At 37.7% G+C, this 20236-nt stretch overlaps 1 protein-coding gene across 2 annotated transcripts; it reads left to right on the forward strand.

Moving 5' to 3' along the window:
• Positions 1–1626: 1626 nt before the first annotated feature.
• Positions 1627–19863, forward strand: tmed6 (transmembrane p24 trafficking protein 6). 2 transcript variants are annotated; one of them, XM_039763416.1, is made up of 5 exons: positions 1627–1924; positions 3906–4068; positions 9827–9953; positions 13885–14045; positions 18897–19863. In XM_039763416.1, exons 1-5 carry the CDS (start codon positions 1884–1886, stop codon positions 19128–19130), a joined length of 726 nt encoding a protein of 241 aa, XP_039619350.1. In that variant the 5' UTR covers positions 1627–1883; the 3' UTR covers positions 19131–19863. The 2 variants fall into 2 exon arrangements, with proteins under 2 accessions (XP_039619350.1, XP_039619352.1); XM_039763418.1 differs by lacking the exon at positions 1627–1924 and having other exon boundaries at positions 3865–4068.
• Positions 19864–20236: the final 373 nt, after the last annotated feature.

A 20236-nucleotide genomic window follows, 5' to 3' on the forward strand; every position in this document is an offset into this window, starting at 1 on the left:
TGGCCAAGTCAAAGTCCTGACCTTAAACCAATCGAAGTGTTGTGGAAGGACCTGAAGCGAGCAGTTAATGTGAGGAAACCCACCAACATCCCAGAGTTGAAGCTGTTCTGTACAGAGTAATTGGCTAAAATTCCTCCAAGCCGGTGTGCAGGAATGATCAAAAGTTACCGGAAATGTTTAGTTGCAGTTATTGCTGCAAAGGTTCACTTACTTTTGCCACTTACAAATATATACTATTCGATCATTTTCCTTAATAATTAAGTGACCAAGTATAATATTTTTGTCTCATTTGTTTAACTGGTTTCTCTTTATCTACTTTTAGGACTTGAGTGAAAATCTGATGATGTTTTAGATCATATTTATGCATAAATATAGAAAATTCTAAAGGGTTCACAAACTTTCAAGCACAACTGTAGCGTGAATGAGCCACAATTCATATTTTTTACAATATACAGAATAACTGACCACAGATTGGACACTTTTGTCAGGCTAATTCATTTAATGCACTAATCTTTAATAAACACAAGGAAATGCATGTGGAAATGTGTAGAACATGCCAATTCCACACATTGACTAGAATGTCTATTGTTTGTTACAGATTTTTTTTTCTTAAATAGATTGTGTCCACTCCACAGTGTTCTTTTTGTTAAATTGCTTTCAGTAATGATTTGTGAAAAGTGCCGAAAAGACTGAAAAAGGTTTGAACACCCATCCCTAAGGCTGGTCATTTTTTAAAATTTTTATTTCTATCTTGTTTAACTCCAAGCTTATAAAAGGATGCAAAGATACTATTAAATACTTCTATTACTATTAAAACAAAAAATATTTTTTTTATTGTATAGTGAACAAAACTCCCAGTTGCTTTACCGATGTAACACATATCATATGTTGCTATAGTTGAAGAGGTAGCAAGTTTAAGCCCAGTGAGTTATTTGCTAGGTAGATGAACTATCAGCTTTTGTGTCTACTGTCTTCCTACAAGGGCACTCAACTTTCCAAGAGTCAAGCTTAATTTTACACATTTTCTCAAAATAATGATCCATGTCTCTCAGCCACTTTACAGATAATGTACAGCTATTTACAAGTTGCTATAAATGGATAGTGAACAGGTTGTTCAAGATAGTGAGACAGTGGTAGGAACCTGGACCAGTAACCTTGTGGTTTACAGTCCTAACACCTTAGTTAACAGGCCACACTCCTTATTAAAGAAATTATGTTTATACAATGCCTATAGGGACTGTGTAACCAAAAGCTTTACAGATAAGGTACAGCTATTTATATACTGCTGCAGCTGGACTACTGGCAGTTTAAGAACAAATTCAAGGTCACGCATAAAGTGAGTGGTAGGGGTTGTAGTTCAACATCTTTGATTGTAGGCCACATTCTCTTTCAAAGAAACAAACTTTACATATGTGATTGCCTTGGATAGTGAATACCTGGATGTACTTTATATATACTTTGAAGTATATATAAGCGTGTTGATCTTTTAGAAATTGTATACTTAAATACTCTAATAACTTCCACTTGCACTTCATCCTGAATTAAAGTGGTTGTCATTTCAGTAAAACTAATATTCATGATCAATATTTAATTAGCTGATGGCTAATAATCACAGAAGCAGAAATAACTGATATGTCTGATCTTTCTTAATTGATGCAATTTGATACAATTAAAAATAGTAGCCTACTGTTTCTATTTAAACTTCTCATGTACCTAATCTGTTTTTCCTATTCTAATTTTGCAGTCAGAATGACAATTCAATGTAAAATCTCTTGTTTTATTACAGAGTTTCAAAGAACAGTGGTCAATTTTTGATTTTCATATTTTACTTTTTTTTATAGATCTCGAATTGACAATTAAAAAAGACTGGACACAAGCACTAAATGCTAATGAGGAGAAGCTATTTCAATAAGATCATTGGCAGGTAACTATTTGAATAGCAATGGCACTTCAATACAAATACAGTAACACTGAAAAATCTCAAGGCCTGAAAAATGTAATTATTTTTTAAATTCATATAAAATGTACATATTGTGTTGTTCTATAATGACACGATAAAGGTGTAATGCAGTACATAAGAGCATGCCTAATTGGGACAGGTGTTTCGTTTATGACCAGGTTGGAGCAAAAACTGCGCCCACTATAGTAGCTAAGATTAAAGCAAAGTGAGGTAGCTTAACCCAGTTTTGGCACATTTCAGCACACATCCTTACACACTCATAAGGAGCCAATTTTAAACTTGTTAATCTTTGCATTGTCGGGTGTACATTGCAATGCAGGCCCGGGAGTTTGTGCCCACTCCACACACAGCCATGGTTCAGATCAGTGCATAATTAGATATGGTATGTGTTTGCATATATCTACAAATGTTTTGTGCTTTACATTAAATATTTTATAATGTGTAGTATATAAGAATTTTTTTTTAATTTCTTTTGCAGACTACATTAACAGCCTGGAAAATGTCCTTTACAGCCTTAATAATAATTAGCGATGAGTTCACAGAAATGTTCAGGAACTTTGCCAAACTCCACAAAATGCATTAAACTTAATGTGGAAGGAGAAACTGGACTAGTTTTAAGTATATTACAATGGTGCAGTGGACTTTTTAGTGTCCCTGAGGGCTAGGGAAGCATCTTCCAACTATACTGGACCAATTATTGCGGTCAGAAATGTAATCTGAGCTGGAGGCATCAGTGCTAACCACTGCATCCACAGTACGTCAAACAACTCAATATGCATGCAGAACAATAGCCACAAACAGAATCCAATGAATAGCCACAAACTAGAAAGAAGTAAATAAAATATACATTGTTGTATTCATAGAGTTCATGTCGGGCACATATTTACCATACCAGGAGGCAGTGGCAGTGGGACTGGCTTGTTCCATTGTTTGATGTTGTGCCTCTAGGAGTAGCTGAATCATTTTTTTTTTTTTCTTTCACAATAGTAATAAGTCTTTTGTTATTTCACAGCATCTCTTTTTTTCTGACAAGGGGGCTTCTTTAGTTTTGAGATTGTAGCTGGACACAAGGCTAATTATGCATACAAATTAGATGTGCGGCACTATAGGGATCAGTGTTTTATGCCTGGGGTAGTATTGATAATATTCACATTATGGTCAGCTAATGTACACTTCAAATGAAAATACTTTAAAAAAAAAAAAAATAGCATATGGGATGAAAATTCAGCTAGAGTACTGATTGAGTCTGACATCACATGTAGCTGAACTCGATCGGCATCTGTCTTAAAGTAGGCATACGTAAAATTTATGCACATGGCTGTCACAGTTCTTACATGTCTTGCTGGCCTCACAAACATCATGGGGTGCTGAGAAAAAAAAGTTCACCTAAGCTGACAGCAAGCCAAACGTTTAGGAAATATTAAATGAACAAGGTCACTGGCAAACACATTATATTCACTGCGAAAACACTGCCGAATTTTGCTGATCAGCATGATGGAAAGATGTAGATTTGCTGGTATTCTCTCAACTGTTAGAGAACATCTTTATGCTTACCCCAAAGCACAGTGCAAACTAAGGGGTATTTTTACATGACTCATATGGTGAGGAATACAATTAATGTGAGAACTTCATCTGACCTGTAACATGATTTCATCTGCTTTTTTCTTTTTGCTGTTTTCATATTGCCTTGTTGATTTGCACTTGAGATTGAAAGCAGCACTTGTTGGAAAGGGGAGTTCAAACACCAGATAAGTTGCACTTGCTTTTAAATTTCAAAAAGAGGTGAATAAAGGAGATTAGATTTTAAAAGTTAATCATTTTCCAGGGTTTAAGACAGTGTCACTGTTTCGCCTTTGCAACCGTCCAGTTCTGTTAGACGTAGCACACTTTTCACCATGGTGTTGATGAACATTGTATTGTTTTGTGTTGTTCTGCACACTTACAGCACTGGCTGGTGTCAGAAGTCGGAACCCTTGGCTGGTACAGGAGATGAGCCCTTGTTCAGGGGAGCAGATCAGTATGATTTCTCGATTGTACTACCGGCAGCAGGACGTGAGTGTTTTTGGCATTTTGCACATCAAAGTGGCCACTTTTACTTCAGTTATGAGGTAAGAAAGTCTGAGCTATAAGGTTATTTAACTAGGATAATTTTGTTTAATCTTTTTAACCTTACAGTTGTGGGTGGCTTGCTGATGGTGCTGTTTACTGCTACTTGGGTTTAATCCTAGTTAAAGTATTCTTTGTAAGAAGTTTGTGGTTCTCATCATGTCCCAAACACATACAGAGTAAGTTAAGGGGTACTCTAAAGGGCATGTGTAAGAAAAGGGGCACTTTGATGAACTGGTGCTCCACACAGGGTTGGCTTCTAAATTGGCTTTGATGAGAATTAGAGGAATCATGTTTAAAAAGAGTCATTGTATTCATTACGTGTATATTATTTACATTTCTGATATTTGTTAGTAATATCCAATATGTTCAGCATGAGAAAATCACATTAATGCCTATCCTCATTTTATTTCAATAAGTAAAGGAAAGATATCTTTTCAGTATAATCTGTTAATGTATTTACACACATTGACACAAGTGCCTTTGTCAAATGTTTTTTTCTAGTTATATTCCTTCGTAGGCTTTACCCTTGATTTAATTTTGTTTTTGTTATATTGCACCTTCCTGTACCTTCTTGAATTGTGAATCTGCTACCATTTCAAGTAAATCATTCTGTGTAAATTGACAAATTTTTTTACATTTAATTCTACATTAATACTTTATATAATTTTATGTGTGTTTGTTGTGCAATTTTGTTGTCTTCTTTTTCTATATTTTAACAGGGCATCTTTAGAATGCAACCTTCGATACTATAAGAAGGCTAAATAAAGGAAAAGACAAAAGCTGGCCTCTCTCTATTTCAAATTTATGGGAAGTTCGGGACTTAAATCCCATGGTCTCATGTCCAACATATTAGCCAATGCTGGATGGGGTCCCAGTCCATTGCGTTGCACATGTCCACCTCCATTAGGCGAATTTTAGATCATTAGAACAATTTTGACAAGAGTAGGTCATTTATTCCAAAAAACTCACTGATCTTATTCACATAATTTCTCCAAAAATAACATCAAGTTGCATTTTGAAGGTATCTAAAGTTCCTCTCTTTATCACACTACTTTTTAATTTATTCTGCGTATTTCTGGTTCTCTGTATGAAGAAAAACCATCTAATATTTGTGTGAAATTTACCCTTGACAAGTTTCTATTTGTGTCCAAGTGTTCTTGTTGAAGAATTCATTTTAAACAACTGGAGTCCACCATAATCATTTGCTTCAGTTTTAAACACATCAATCATGTCACCTCTTGATTTCCTTTTGCTGAAACTAAAATGGGTTCTACACCTTCAGTCTTTCCTCGTAGTCCTGAAATCAGCCTAGCTACTCTTCTCTGGACTTTCCATAGCACTGCAATGTACAGAGTCAAAAGTTAGCATGGACATCTTTTAGAGAAAACTGGAGTATTTTAAAATGCACATAACTGAGCAGGATATCCAAATCAAAAGTGCAGCAAGGAAAATCATAACAGGACACATGCAAATCAAATTTGTGGGCCGACAGGATGTGCAGCAATTTTTTTGAAACCTTGTCTTCAAACTAATGGTCCAACCTGCTTAGGCCCCAACTATTAAAGTAAATAAGTGAACAACAGCAATGCAGCCTGATATTGACAGTTAACTTATGTAAAAGTGCCTCCAAAAATACAAAAAATAGTTTATAAAATGAAAACATAAAAATATAAGCATGCGTCCTTCTTTCGGCTGCTTCCATTAGGGGTTGCCACAGCGGATCATCTTTTTCCATATCTTTCTGTCCTCTGAATCTTGAATCTTAGGCTTTCTTCTTTTCCTCTTGCCTGGCAGTTCTGTCCTTAGCATTCTTTTCCCAATATACCCAGCATCTCTCCTCTGTACATGTCCAAACCAACACAATCTCACCTCTCTGGCTTTGTCTCCAAACCATCCAACCTGAGCTTGACCCTCTAATGTACTCAATCTTAATCCTATAAGTCCTTGTCCCACCCAATGCAAATCTTAGTACTGTATCTTTAACTCTTCTATCTCCAGCTCTCCCTCCTGTTTTTGGTCAATGCCACCATCTCCACCCCATATAACATAGCTGGTCTCACTACCATCTTGTATACTTTCCCTTTCACTTTTGCTGATACCCGTCTGTCACAAATTACTCCTGACACTCATCTCCACCTATTTCGCCCTGCCTACACTCTCTTTTTCACCTCTCTTCCACAGTCCCTGTTACTCTGTACTGTTGATCCCAAGTATTTAAATTCATTCAGTTTTGCCAAGAAACCTCCCTGCATCCTCACCATTCCACTGACCTCCCTGTTATTTACACACATGTATTCTGTCTTGTTCCTACTGACCTTCATCCTTTTCCTCTCTAGAGCATATCTTCACCTCTACAGGGTCTCCTCAACCTGCACCCTACTCTTACTACAAATCACAATGTCATCAGCAAACATCATAGTCCAGTGGGACTCCTGTCTAATCTCATCTGTCAACCTGTCCATCATCATTGCAAATAAGAAAGGGCTCAGAGCCAATCCTTGATGTAATCCCACCTCCACGTTGAATGCATTTGTCACTCCTACCATAGACCTCACCACTCTTACATACTTCTCTGCCACTCCTGACTTCCTCATACAATACCACAACTATTCTCGAGACACCCTGTCATATGCTTTCTCCAGGTCCACAAGATGCAATGCAACTCTTTCTGGCCTTCTTTATACTTCTCCATCAACACCCTCAGAGCAAACATCGCTTCTGTGATGCTTTTTCCTGGTATGAAACCATACGGCTGCTCACTAATCATCAGCTCACCTTATTTACCTAGCTTCCACTACTCTTTTCCCATAACTTCATGCTGTGACTCATCAGTTTTATCCCCCTGTAGTTACTACAGCTCTGCACATCCCCCTTATTCTTAAAAATCTGTACCAGTACACTTTTTCTCCACTCCTTAGGCATCCTCTCACTTTCCACTGCCATCTCTCCTAAACACCTCCATGCTTCTACATCCTCTTCATAGCTGTCCTTACTTCCTCCTTGCTAATCCATTGCACTTCCTGATTCACTGTCACCACATCATCCAACCTTCCCTCTCTATAATTTTCTTCATTCGTCAACCTCTCAAAGTAGTCTTTCCATCTGATTAACACACCCTCCTCGCTTGTGAGTACATTTCCATCTTTATCCTTTATCTACCTGACCTGCTACATATCTTTCCCAGTTCAGTCCCTCTGACTAGCCAATCGGTACAGGTCCTTTTCTCCCTCCTTAGTGTTCAGCCTCTCATACAAGTCATCATACGCCTTTTCTTTAGCTTTTGCCACCTCTCTCTTCACTGTACACCTTATCTCCTTGTACTCTTGTCTACTTTCTGCATCACTCTGACTATCCCACTTCTTTTTCGCCAACCTCTTCCTCTGTATACTCTCCTGTTCTTCCCCATTCCATCTCCAGGTTTCCTACTTCCTCTGTCCAGATGTCACACCAATCACCCTTCTTGCTGTCACCCTTACTACTTCTGCTGTACTTACCATCACCTCCTCATCTCCTCTGTTTTCTTCACCAACATATCCATTGAAATCCGCTCTAATCTCCACACTGTCTATCACTTCATCCAATTCACCCCAGAAACCACCTTTCTCATCCATTGCACACCCAACTTGCGGGGCATATGCACTAACAACATTCATCATCACACATTTAATTTCCAGCTTCATAATCATCACTCTGTCTGACACCTTTTTCACCTCCAAAACACTCTTGACATACTGTTCCTTCAGAGTAACCCTACCCCATTTCTCCTCCCATCCACACCATGATTGAACAATTTGAATCCTCCTCCAATCCACCTGGCCTTACTCCCTTTCCATTTAGTCTCTTGCACGCACAATATATCAACCTTCCTTCTGTCCATCACATCAGCTGTCTTCCCTTACCAGTCATACTGCTAATATTCAAAGTTCCTACCCTCAGTTCCACTCCTCTCTCCCTGCCTCCGGACACCTCTCCACCCCCCTTCTTCGGCCAACAGTAGCCCAATTTTTGTCAGCACGCTGTTGGCTAACAGTACTGGTGCCAGCCATTGTTAACCGTGGCCTCAACCGATCTGGTATGGAAATTTGTATTGTTGTCCACATATTGATGTGGCAAAATTTTACACCAGATGCACTGGCTCAATTTTGAGTTGGCAATAAACATAACAGTACATTTTGGAACATGGGAGAAAGGCCTAAACAGAGATAGGGAGAACATGTAAACTCAGCATAGAAATGACCGGACTGGAACAGAGAAGCAGCAGCCCTAACTATTGTTGTACCTTACTCTGTACACCTGTAAAATTAGCAAACCTTTCAGATATCTATTTTTAAAGTAGCCTAACATGAAACTTGGGAGCCGTTTGTATCTTTCTCTTAGCACAAGGCCTTTATCTTTTGTTCTGATAGCATGTAATGGAGCCCAGTTAATCATTGTGTAACACAAGGCAATTGCAACTTTCATACAATCTGCTAACTGTCACCTTGAAAGGTTCTTTTACATTTCTTTTTTTTTTTTCTTCATTCTTTCTACTCAATATATAGATAATGTCTTAAATCACATACAGTTAGAGACATTTTCTATTATTAATTAGCTTTCTGATTTTTTTGGACCTTATCATGTGTGTCTATGACATTCTGTATTTTTAAGTTTTTTCTTTTCTAATGAAAATGTGTATGTCACAAAAATTAAGCTCAATGCCAAGAAGCCATTTTATTGTCCTTCCATCTAGGCAATGTTACAGTCAGTGGCCACTTTATATGTGGAGGTAAAGAGATACAAAATGTGTGTGTGCTGATCATAAGGAGAATGGGTAATTTTTAAATGAGTTTCAACATGTTATGGCACTGGGAGAAACAACCCAAAGGTATTTTCATGCTTGACAGTATACGAGTTGTTTTGAAAATGAGCTCTCCCATAAAAAAAAAAATAGTAAAAATAAGCTACTAGGTACAACCTTTGACATGAATGTGGGGAGACTGAGATGGACTTGGCTTGTGCAGAGTAAAAGATGGGATCCATTTTTTCAAATAACAACTTGATAAAACAAGAGTGCCGAAAGAGATATATGAGAATGTAAAATTAATGTTACCTTTTAGCTGGAGAAAATCAGTATCAACTGTAAGAAATCATTTAGTGTCCCGCCCCTCTCCATTTTACATCTTATATGGAAAGATTGACTGGAAACCTGGGGCCTCTGAGTTGGCAAGTGGAAGCTTATCCAATGAAACTGAAGAAAGCTTTCTGCCGAAGTGAGTAAACAGGCCTCCGATTTCTACTTCAGCTGGAAGGGTCTCTCAGCCTCACTTAGTGTGGTGAATCCAGAGAAGAATACAATATGAAGGAGACCCCCATGTGTTAGTTGATCCCTTCTATAGGATGTCAACAATGCAGGCTGGAGGTAGTGATATAATGGTGTCAGGTGTATTGTTTGACACAGGTTGGTCCTCTTTGTGCAGTACAAGCAGAGCAACTTTGAATGCTACAGGACATCTGAACCTTTTTGCTAATCAAGTACAAGTGAACATTTGCAGAATGAAATGGAGTGAGCTATTGGGAGTTTGTTGTGAGACAGTGTCTGAAGGGATTATTGTGATTAATTAGAAAACCAGTAGATGTAAACATGAGAAAAGAAAAATGGAAGTGCCAACAAGGATCAAGACCAAAACACTCAGTATAGTATTGTGTATTGTTGTTGGTGTGTTCTCTATAAAAGGCAATGATTGACAGTACCCTGTAATTATATTTCTCTTCGTCTAGATTCAGTGGGTGACCGGAATTGGAAAAGAAAGACAAGTCACTGCCTCAGTCCACTCACCCAATGGATTTCTTTTGGGAACTTCTCAAGATTATCGAGGACAAATTAATTTTCAAACTAGACAGACAGGTAAGACACCCCTAACATATGTGCCCTGTAACTGCATCTCCAACCCCAAAACAAAACAGATATGAGAAGTATATTCATGTAAATTGGATGTCGGGCACATGCTTATAAACGTGAAAGATGCAAATTCTGAGATTACATGTTTGGCAAATATTACTGAATTCTGTTAATACAGAGCCTTGAGGGTAAGACAGTCAGGCTCAACAAGCAGCAAGTAAGATAATAATTGTGGAGGACTTCAATGCTTCTGATCACATTGTGGAAAGCCATATTGGAAAGAAAGGAAATTTGCAAGTGACTATCATAGCAAATGGCAGGCCAATCGAGGAAGTCATCAAAAGTGTAGTACTGTTGTGAACATTGGGCACAGTTCATTGTTCAAGAGAAGAATAGAGAAAATGATCGGGGATGAAAGAATAGACAAGGAGCTGGCAAATTCATAGTCACAGGTCAGATAGAGAAGACAAAATACCAGAAGAAAGAAAGAGAATCAAACTATCAAATCCAAAATGCAAAACTAATAACAAAACCAGGAAACAAAGCAAAGAAAGTCCTAGCACTAACATCTTGTAATTTGAATTGCTCTAAGACAGAATACAATAATAATAATACAAGGGCAAAGATGGCAGAAACTATCTTCTACCATTTTAAATAGACATAATGAGATGACCAGATATGTTAAGTCTTCCATATCACCGACAATGAGCAACTAACCACAAATGATATGGCTGCAACCATGTAAAGATCAATACAAAATGGTTATGACCATACAGAACTTAAAAAAAAAATGACATCACTAGAACAATAATTCCTTTTTAATAAAAAGAAAAAAGATTAATTAACAAAATCCAGAATGAAAAAAGTGCCCCTCAGAGAGTGAAATGGCTAAAATGGATGACAAATAATAGACAGTACCTGTACAATGTAAGACAGCCTAATAATTGCTGATGTGATTGATTTACTGGGCAGCAGTAACACCAAGTACAAATTTACACATGCACAAAGAGGCACAGTGACTGAAAAAAATCATAAATAATCATCATCTTTGTTAAAGAAGTAAAATACAATTTTAGAGTGCCAGTTTTCATAGATAATCTAATTTAGATAAAGGCATGCAAGAAAAAATGAAAATGATCTAGTTGGGTAAACAAATAATGCCAAGAAATCATTAGTAATGTTTAAAATTGGTTAGTAGGCAGTAAACAGGGAATATATATATATATATATATATATATATATATATATATATTCCCTGTTTACTGAAAATGAGATTCTGTCTTGACATAGGGACCATTGATTGGAAGCATTGGATTAATTACCCATTCCATTCATAAACTTTGGGGGGCACTGCAAAGTGATGCTACAGAAAAGTTGCTCTGGTAAAAATCCATGCCAGATGCATTTGAAACTATATGTTGCTACGGATAACTTACAAAGATGGCTCTGTGCCCGTATTTATTACGCATCTCAGAATTGCTCTTAGGCATTGCACTAAAAGTCTGACAAGGGTAAGAAAATTTCAAGTTACTGAATCTAGCCAAAGCTATTCCGGTTTCTGCAGTTATATTCATTCTTCTAGTGTTCCTGATCCTCTTCCAGAGTCACGCTCGTGCCTCTCTCCATGACCCCTCATTATCCTCTGCAAGGTCCTATTTATCCAAAACCTTGGGAGTCTCCCAATTCCATCTTGAACCTCCCCAGGATTGTACAGTGTAATACAATTGTTCCAGGGGTTAGTGAAATGCAGTGTTTTGTGTATATGTGTGACAGTTTGCTCTTAATCACTAACTAATACAAATATAGTATGCATCTATGACCATCTGTGAGTTGATACTGTGATATTGCTTAATGTTTACATATGTGTGCTCATCCACACTTGGGGCAATGATCTTTATAAACAATCACACCAACAACTCCTGGAAAATACATGATTTGCATGAATGCAGCATGTTTAAACGTCACCTCATGTAGAGTGGTAGGAAAATGTATACATTTGTGTATTACATCAAGTACCAAACTTTGTAAAGATGTTCAAAGTTTGGTGCAGAAGGCGGGAAATGGATGGTTCTGACATACTCAAATCATCACTATTACAAAGCTGCATTTTCTCTGTGGCTGAAAAAATGCAACATTACCAACACTTTAACTTCGTCTGACAGCACATGGCTTCTCTGCATAGATGGAGTGAGATGGAGATGGAGCAAGATTTGTCATGAATATTTTTCAGTCTCTGTCAAATCAATATCTTTTTATGAGTTCATTGTTGTCTAGTGTCTCCAAAACATCAATCTTTCCCTGGATGTGAGTATCGATCTCTTCCTGAACACCATCTTCCGACAGATCGTAGCAATATTGGACAGCTCACAAGCTCTCCTAAATCTTGGTAAAGTTAGGAGTTGTTTCCTAAATTAGGAAAATTGATAAAATGCTTTTATTCATACTCCTATGAGTAGGACCTCATTTGCATCACTCTGAAAACTTTTGAACCGAAGTTAGGACCATCTGCTCTAAAACACAATAAATACAGCCACTGTAGCTGACCTGTCAGCCTAACTGGTAGTCAACAATGATGTTGACAGCAAAATTCTAGTCTTACCAAAGCAGCCCCATTAACTATAAACACATGCATTTAATATAAGTTGAGTAAATAAAGTGAGGTTATTTAGCTCAATATAATCACAGAATATCAGATTTTTTCAAAGAAGCAGCAGACTACCATGAACAATCAATGATTTCATAGACTGTAATGAACAATGGAATATATTTTAATGCAAATCTTAACATAATGTGTTTTGAGTATGAATGAAATCATCCTTTAGCAAAGCTACTGATATAGTCATGCTCCGGTGTTGAATAATTCAGTTTTATTTTGCCTTGCTACTCCAGTTGGAGGATAATTATTATATAATTATTGTTAGTGTCATCATTGTGGATATTGCTTTGGGTTTTGAAAAAAGTGGACCAATACAAATGGAAACTTCAAGTGAAGAATTTACACCAATCCTGTTGTTATTTCAAATAGTACAAATTGTGACTGTGGTCCCTGCTGCTTGTGGGAGCCTCTTGATCCCATAACCATCAGTAACATAACCAATTCGAACCAAACAAATGAGAATGTAGTCCACAGGTGCACTGCTCAAAAGTTAAAGAAATAAATAAGTGAAATCCATGCATTTAAAAATCCATCCTTAAAGTGAGAAATGAAAAACAGGAACAATACAGCCATCAGGTCTTTAGTGTATAGTCAGACAAGCCTGCTCTTTCAACAAGTATTTGAAACCTCTGCTACATTGCATATCAAGCACGTCAAACACGTCAGAGTTTTTAATGCTTTGTTTTAATATGTACTTTACTGAAGTCCTCTGCTGCTGAATCTTTCCGTCTCAATGTCCAATCAATAACTCAACAGTAAGTGTGGTAAATGGCAGGCTGCTGAATGCGGCCAAATTGAATTTTTATGACTTACTGTATGTTTTGCTTTATTTATGTTTTGACACCCCCTCTCCACCCTATTTTTATGGCAGGCCGTAGCCAATAACCTTTTGTCTTCTGTGACACAATACAGCACTAGAAGCCTTGAAAATGTAGGTAGGTGTATACTAATTCAGATTAGCAGAAAAAAAATTACACGTTATGTTTGTCTTTGTTTTCTGCTCAAGGACGCGTGGTTCAATAATTAACTACATGATGAATAAAATGAAACATGAAGACATTTAGTGTCACAAGGGCTGGTTTATTTTTTAATAGTGGGCATCTTTCATATTTTCTTGGTCTTTTTAGTCGAAGAAGACAGTAAAACTCATTAATGAAATAATGGGTGCCATGGACTTATTGCCCAGTTAACATATCCACATGTTATACTCATAATGGACAGAACTTATTAAACACTGATTGTTTTTATATCACCTAATTTATTCATGTTTACCATTTTTAGGATTCTATCAGATCTGTATAAGCAACTTTCACAATCACTTTGGGTCAATGCAGATTTTCCTTGACTTTGGAGTCGTTTATGATGGTTTTGGCTTTGAAGATGTAAAACAGCAGCAAGAGCAGGAAAAGAAAATAGTCAATGACACGCTGGATGCAATCAAGGTAAGTGAACAAGCTGTAAAGAGATTAAACAAAAGATACAATGGCTTACAGTCTAATAAGTGTCGTATGAAGAAACAACAAAACCAAGATAACATTTTGGGGATCTACCCTGTATACATGAAAAAAGGCAAAACAAACGTTTCAGAGTAATCTTAGCAGACTGAGTCCACAATAGGACTGAATGAAGTGGGATGATATGGCAACTTAATAGTGGGTTCACAGGAAGGAGTGTGTTTTGAGGGCTATAACTGTTAGTGAGCTCAGGCGGGTTTTCCTTCTGAGGGTCTGTAGAAGAAACCCTCTGGTTTGGCATATATGTACATTTATTTAAGCCTATTGACTGTCTCACAAGGCAAAGTGATTTGATGTTTCTTGTAAAACAAGCAAATTAATTAACTGACAAAATGAATAGAGAATTTCACATTGTGGGTACCACAGCGGTAACAATATGAGAACTTTGAAATGATCTTTCATTTTCACATAGTAAGTACATTGATGGATATTTTCCTTAATTTTGTCCACAAGCTTTTACGGTGTCTGTAACACTAATTAATACAGCTTCAATAGACTGTGTGGAAAAATTATTTTTTTAGGTGTAGCAAACTAAATGGAAGAGAATATTGGGGTGAGGGTAGCAACATCATGGGATGAGGTACTTGCAATGTGTGGGCAAGCAGCTGATCAATGTGTACAGAAAAGATTGGCACAAATGCAAAAAGAAAGAAGAATGTATACCCACATAAGAGCTTGTCAGCCCTTTACTGTGGTTTACACTACAGAATGTGAATAAATAAACTGGATTTGCACAATGTATAGAAAAGTGCTCAAGTGAAGCGACCCCCAGGCACTCATGGTGACAAGTCCAAGCAGCTTATTGAGCAAAGGGACATCTGTGCTGGTAAACAGGAAATGAGTTTTGTGTCCTCCTCTAGATTGGGAGGGAGGAAAGCACAGCTAGGGCGTCTGGGGAGGATATGTCCTCAGGTACTAGTCGAGTCCGCATGTGCTGCTCATGTTTATATTAGCTTCATTTTCCTTACATCTGTCTCAGCTGGTTGAAAATGAGACATGACACTGTATTTTATAGCATCCGCGTTGGCTTGACATTACATGACGGCACCCCTACAAGTAATGAATTGCAGTACTCGAGGTGTTTTACTGTGCAACAGAATTATATTTCTCTTCCATTGTCTACTATTGCAGAATTACTCGCTTTTTTCAATTATGCCATTGTGACAGGAAAGATTAGCAGCAATGAAAATAAATCGCAAATAGGGCATGTAAACAGGTTGAATATGACAGAATTGCTAAATAAAACCATTGGTACAACGGATCAAGAACACACTTGCCATCATCACCTACACACTGAAAATGTTACAAGAAAATTGCAAATAGCAGCTGAAAATTCTTTATGGTGGCTGTCCTGATGGAATAAACAAAAACCATCAGGCTGCAGAAGTGGAGCTGATACCACTTGACTTCAGTGCTGTACATCAGTTGTCTCCTAGGACTTGCATACCATACACCTATCATATAACGGACTATAAATGATAAATAATAATGTCGGAGTACAAATATTTTTGAGCAGATGTAGACTGGATTGAGCAAACATTTTCCAAGAGTGGAGAAGGCACTCTTTAAACACATCTTTAGTTTTTGCATGGTGTTACATTTGACTTCTACTTTACTCCATAAAGTCTTCCGTGGAATATCATGACTTTGTATCATCTCTTACACTGCCAAATTCAGCAAGTCAAAACTCTCAAATAATTCTGTGATGCACGAATGGTCATGAACCACTGCCTTAATTGAACTGGGAACAGATAAATTTGTCCAGAAAATGACTTTCCTTCCATAAAGCATTACATTTAGCAGTAAAATATTGCATGTTAGTATTTTTTAAAATGGAAAAATGCTGACATATCATAATCTTGTTGAGAAGATGTATGACCTTCCCCAAATCTGTTTAGTTGGTGCATAATAAAATATTCTTACTGAAATGCATTTACTATGATGTGGCAAATTTCATTAAAGTTTATTCACTTTTGAGTTGTGATGTCCACAGATTCTGTAACACAAAGACCACGTGTAGCAAGACTGACAGAGAGATACTGCTGCTGTGTAAGACGCATCATTGCAGTTACGAGCTCCTGTTCGCCACTGTAACCAAAGATAGATTTCCTTTACTTACAATGGCTGAAAAGGGTGTTCTTGAGTTGAGTCTCACTCCTGCTCTCTCAGAGAAGTGTTGCCCTGACAGAATTCCTCAGCAGGAGAAAAATGGTGCCATTACAAGGATTTACTCAGGGCAGGAGCAAGTGCAGTGAGGCAGAGACGGCAAGAGAGCCCTTTTGCCGCATTAGAGGCCCCCTTGCTGTTAAAAGCTTGATAGGTCTCTGGGAAGAGGGAACTTGCCTTTAGTTCCACTGGATGAAAGAGTTGTTCTGGATCCAAAGTCCCCAAGTTTGAGTCCCACTGCTACCAGAGAGAAGGGGATGCTGGCCCGAGTGAATTCTTCAACAGAGATAGATTCAAATCTTGACAAATACGTATTAGATTCATTCCAAAACCTGTACATTCATTGAAAAATGTAACACCATCAAAATACTTCTCAACATTTTCATTATATACTGCTCAAAAGAATTAAAGGAACACTTTAATCAGAGTATAGCATAAAGTCAATGAAACTTATGGGATATTAATCTGGTCAGTTAAATATCAGAGGGGGTTGTTAATCAGTTTCAGCTGCTGTGGTGTTAATGAAATTAACAACAGATGCACTAGAGGGGCAAAAATGAGATGACCCTCAAAACAGGAATGGTTTAACAGGTGGAGGCCACTGACATTTTTCCCTCCTCATCTTTTCTGACTGTTTCTTCTGTTTTGCATTTGGCTACAGTCAGTGTCACTACTGGTAGCATGAGGCGATACCTGGACCTTGCACAGGTAGTCCAACTTCTCCAGGATGGCACATCAATACGTGTCATTGCCAGAAGGTTTGCTGTGTCTCCCTGCACAGTCTCAAGGGCATGGAGGAGATTCTAGGAGACAAGCAGTTACTCTAGGAGAGCTGGAGAGGGCCATAGAAGGTCCATAACCCATCAGCAGGACCAGTATCTGCTCCTTTGGGCAAGGAGGAACAGGATGAGCACTGCCAGAGCCCTACAAAATGACCTCCAGCAGGCCACTGGTGTGAATGTCTCTGACCAAACAACCAGAAAGACTTCATGAGGGTGACCCAAGGGCCCCATGTCCTCTAATGGGCCCTGAGCTCACTGCCCAGCAGCATGCAGCTCGATTGGCATTCGCCATAGAATACCAGAATTGGCAGATGCACCACTGGTGCCCTGTGCTTTTTACAGATGAGAGCAGGTTCACCCTGAGCACGTGACAGAAGTGAAAGGGTCTGGAGAAGCCATGGAGAACATTATGCTGCCTGTAACATCATTCAGCATGAGCAGTTTGGTGGTGGGTTAATGATTGTCTGGGGAGGCATATCCATGGAGGGTCACACAGACCGCTACAGGCTTGACAAAGGCACCTTGGCTGCCATTAGGTATCAGGATGAAATCCTTGGACCCATTGTCAGACCCTATGCTGGTACAGTGGCTCCTGGTGCACGACAATTCCTGGCCTCATGTGGTGAGAGTATGCAGGCAGTTCCTGGAGGATGAAGGAATTGATACCATTGACTGGCCACCACACTTTCCTGACCTAAATCCAATAGAACACCTCTGGGACATTATGTTTTGGTCCATCCAATGCCACCAGGTTGCACCTCAGACTGTCCAGGAGGCTCAGTGATGCCCTGGTCCAGATCTGGGAGGAGATCCCCCACAACACCATCTGTCATCTCATTAGAAGCATGCACCGATGTTGTCAGGCATGTATACAAGAACACAGGGGCCATACAAAGTGCTGCGTACAATTTTGAGTTGCTGCAATTAAATTTTGGCAAAATGGACTAGCCTGCCACATAATTTTTTCACTCTGATTTTTGGGGCGTCTTTGAATTCAGGGCTCTGTAGGTTGATCATTTTCATTTCCATCAAACGATGTGGCATCCTTTCATTCCTAACACATTACCCAGTCTATATCAGTATAGATATCCAGGAGGATTTCTTTTTCCCATTGAGATCTGATGTGTTTTCAAAGTGTTCCTTTAATTTTTTTGAGCAGTTTATATTCTACAGAAAGAAAAACACAAAATCATTATCTCAGTAGAGCAAATTTTCTGGAGCAATTTCATTGAAAATGAATAGGCCTAGAGTACTTAACCCTGCTAATAAGTGTGCTAGGTGTCTTTCAGATTGTGTGGTTATTGTCACCTTAGTCTCACATCCTGACACACACACACGGACATGTCACTTCAGAAATTCTCAAAAGCTGCTCAGGGATGCATAATGTGACCAAATCCATCCATATGCAGAGAAAGTAATGTAAACAGTACAGAATTAGATAATGGAACTATTTCATATCTACGCACAAAACACAAGCCTTCCACTTAATGACTACAGCCATTTTCACATACTTAAACTTGAAAACATAGAAAAAGAAGAAACCTGTTCTCACACCCATATCCTAAAAATTCAATCTAAGCAGATTTTTCTAGAAAAATAAAATTTTACAAATGTATTATTTTTTTAGCCCAGTAATATTATTTACCAGTTTCTTGTACAAGCCATTTTTTATTTATAAGCTGTTAAGCAACATCTATAAAAGAGTTTAACTAATAAAATGGTCTCCTGCAAAGATGGTATCATATTGTATTTGCCTGAATTGATGTTTCTATATTTCAAATTTGTTTATTGTTATACTGATTTACAAATGTACTTGTTCTTTCTTTCCTAGGAAAGTACATTCAAGTTGCATAATTACGTTTTCCATATGTGGCGGTACTACAATTTTGCACGAATGCGGAAAGGTGCCGATTATTACCTTGTGCTCTCCAACTACAACTATGTGAACTGGTGGTCTCTGTGTCAGAGCCTGGTCATTGTCTTAGCTGGTGTGCTGCAGCTTTACTTCCTGAAGCGCCTTTTCCATACAAAAACTGTGACTGACAGCAACAAGCCCAGGTGTTGACAGGACTTTGTCTTCAGAAATTGCTCAGCAGTCAGACTAGATAATCCGTGATATTTAAGTAAATTAGAGCACACTTTAGCTTGATGTGGCCCCTTTCATTTATTTTTCCTTCATAAATTCATAAAACTAAATACATTCATTTTAAGGGATCTCTCCCATATTATATATCTCTATATCTATCTATATAATATATACACACACACACACACTCCAGCTTACCCAGTCTTGCTGCAAGTTTTATTTAATTAGATAAAAATTTTAGTAGGTTCAAGTTTAAAGAGCAAAAATATGTAATTGATTTCTAAAACTGGCAGGTCAAGTGACTTCTGATGTATGTACTTGGCGATTCATAATTAATTGAAAGTCCAATTTAAAAAAATAAGTGTAGTGATAAGCTCATTTTGGAATTTATTTTTCTGCTTCCAGTTTAATAGCTTGCCTCTCAATGAACATCTATTTCTTTTTCTAAACACACTGCATACTTGTAAATTAACAGAATCAACCAAATTTACTTCAGAGAGGCACTTAAGTATTCCAAATTTTGTCATTGGAGTAACCAGTAATGTATCTTAATTTAGAAAAAAATCTTTTGAGCATATTTTTTAAAAAACATCTGAATTGAGCTTAATGTTAGAAAGTGACAAAAACATGTCAACTTTCTCTGAAAAGCCGAGGGTTTCGGAAACTAATACTGGTGAAATTGGTAAAGCAGACAAATGACAAGCATTTTCAAAACCTGTCTTTACAGGAATATTTCAGAAAGTCCTTCATAATTTACCAGTTTCTGACCAAATTATGTTTGTCAATTTTTATATGTAGCTTGTTGTAATGAAAAAATAAACTGAGTTAAATGGCTGCCATTTTTCATGTATTTATCTGCTGGTTGTGTTCCTTACCTCACAGGAGCCACAATGATTTGCACTGGAGGGCCATGGGGGTTTAATTTTTTCTTTGTTGGATGTCACCCACAGTTGTTATTGAAACTTATTGTTTAATCAATCTTTGTTCCAGATTTGTTTGTTACCTCAAAAATTAAAGTACATCCTACTTTTCTTTAAAAATTGGAAAGAAAATGTAACTGAGGCTGACATATAAATCATGTTTTA

Source organism: Polypterus senegalus, chromosome 9 (genome assembly GCF_016835505.1).
Source record: "Polypterus senegalus isolate Bchr_013 chromosome 9, ASM1683550v1, whole genome shotgun sequence".
Classification (NCBI taxonomy): domain Eukaryota; kingdom Metazoa; phylum Chordata; class Cladistia; order Polypteriformes; family Polypteridae; genus Polypterus; species Polypterus senegalus.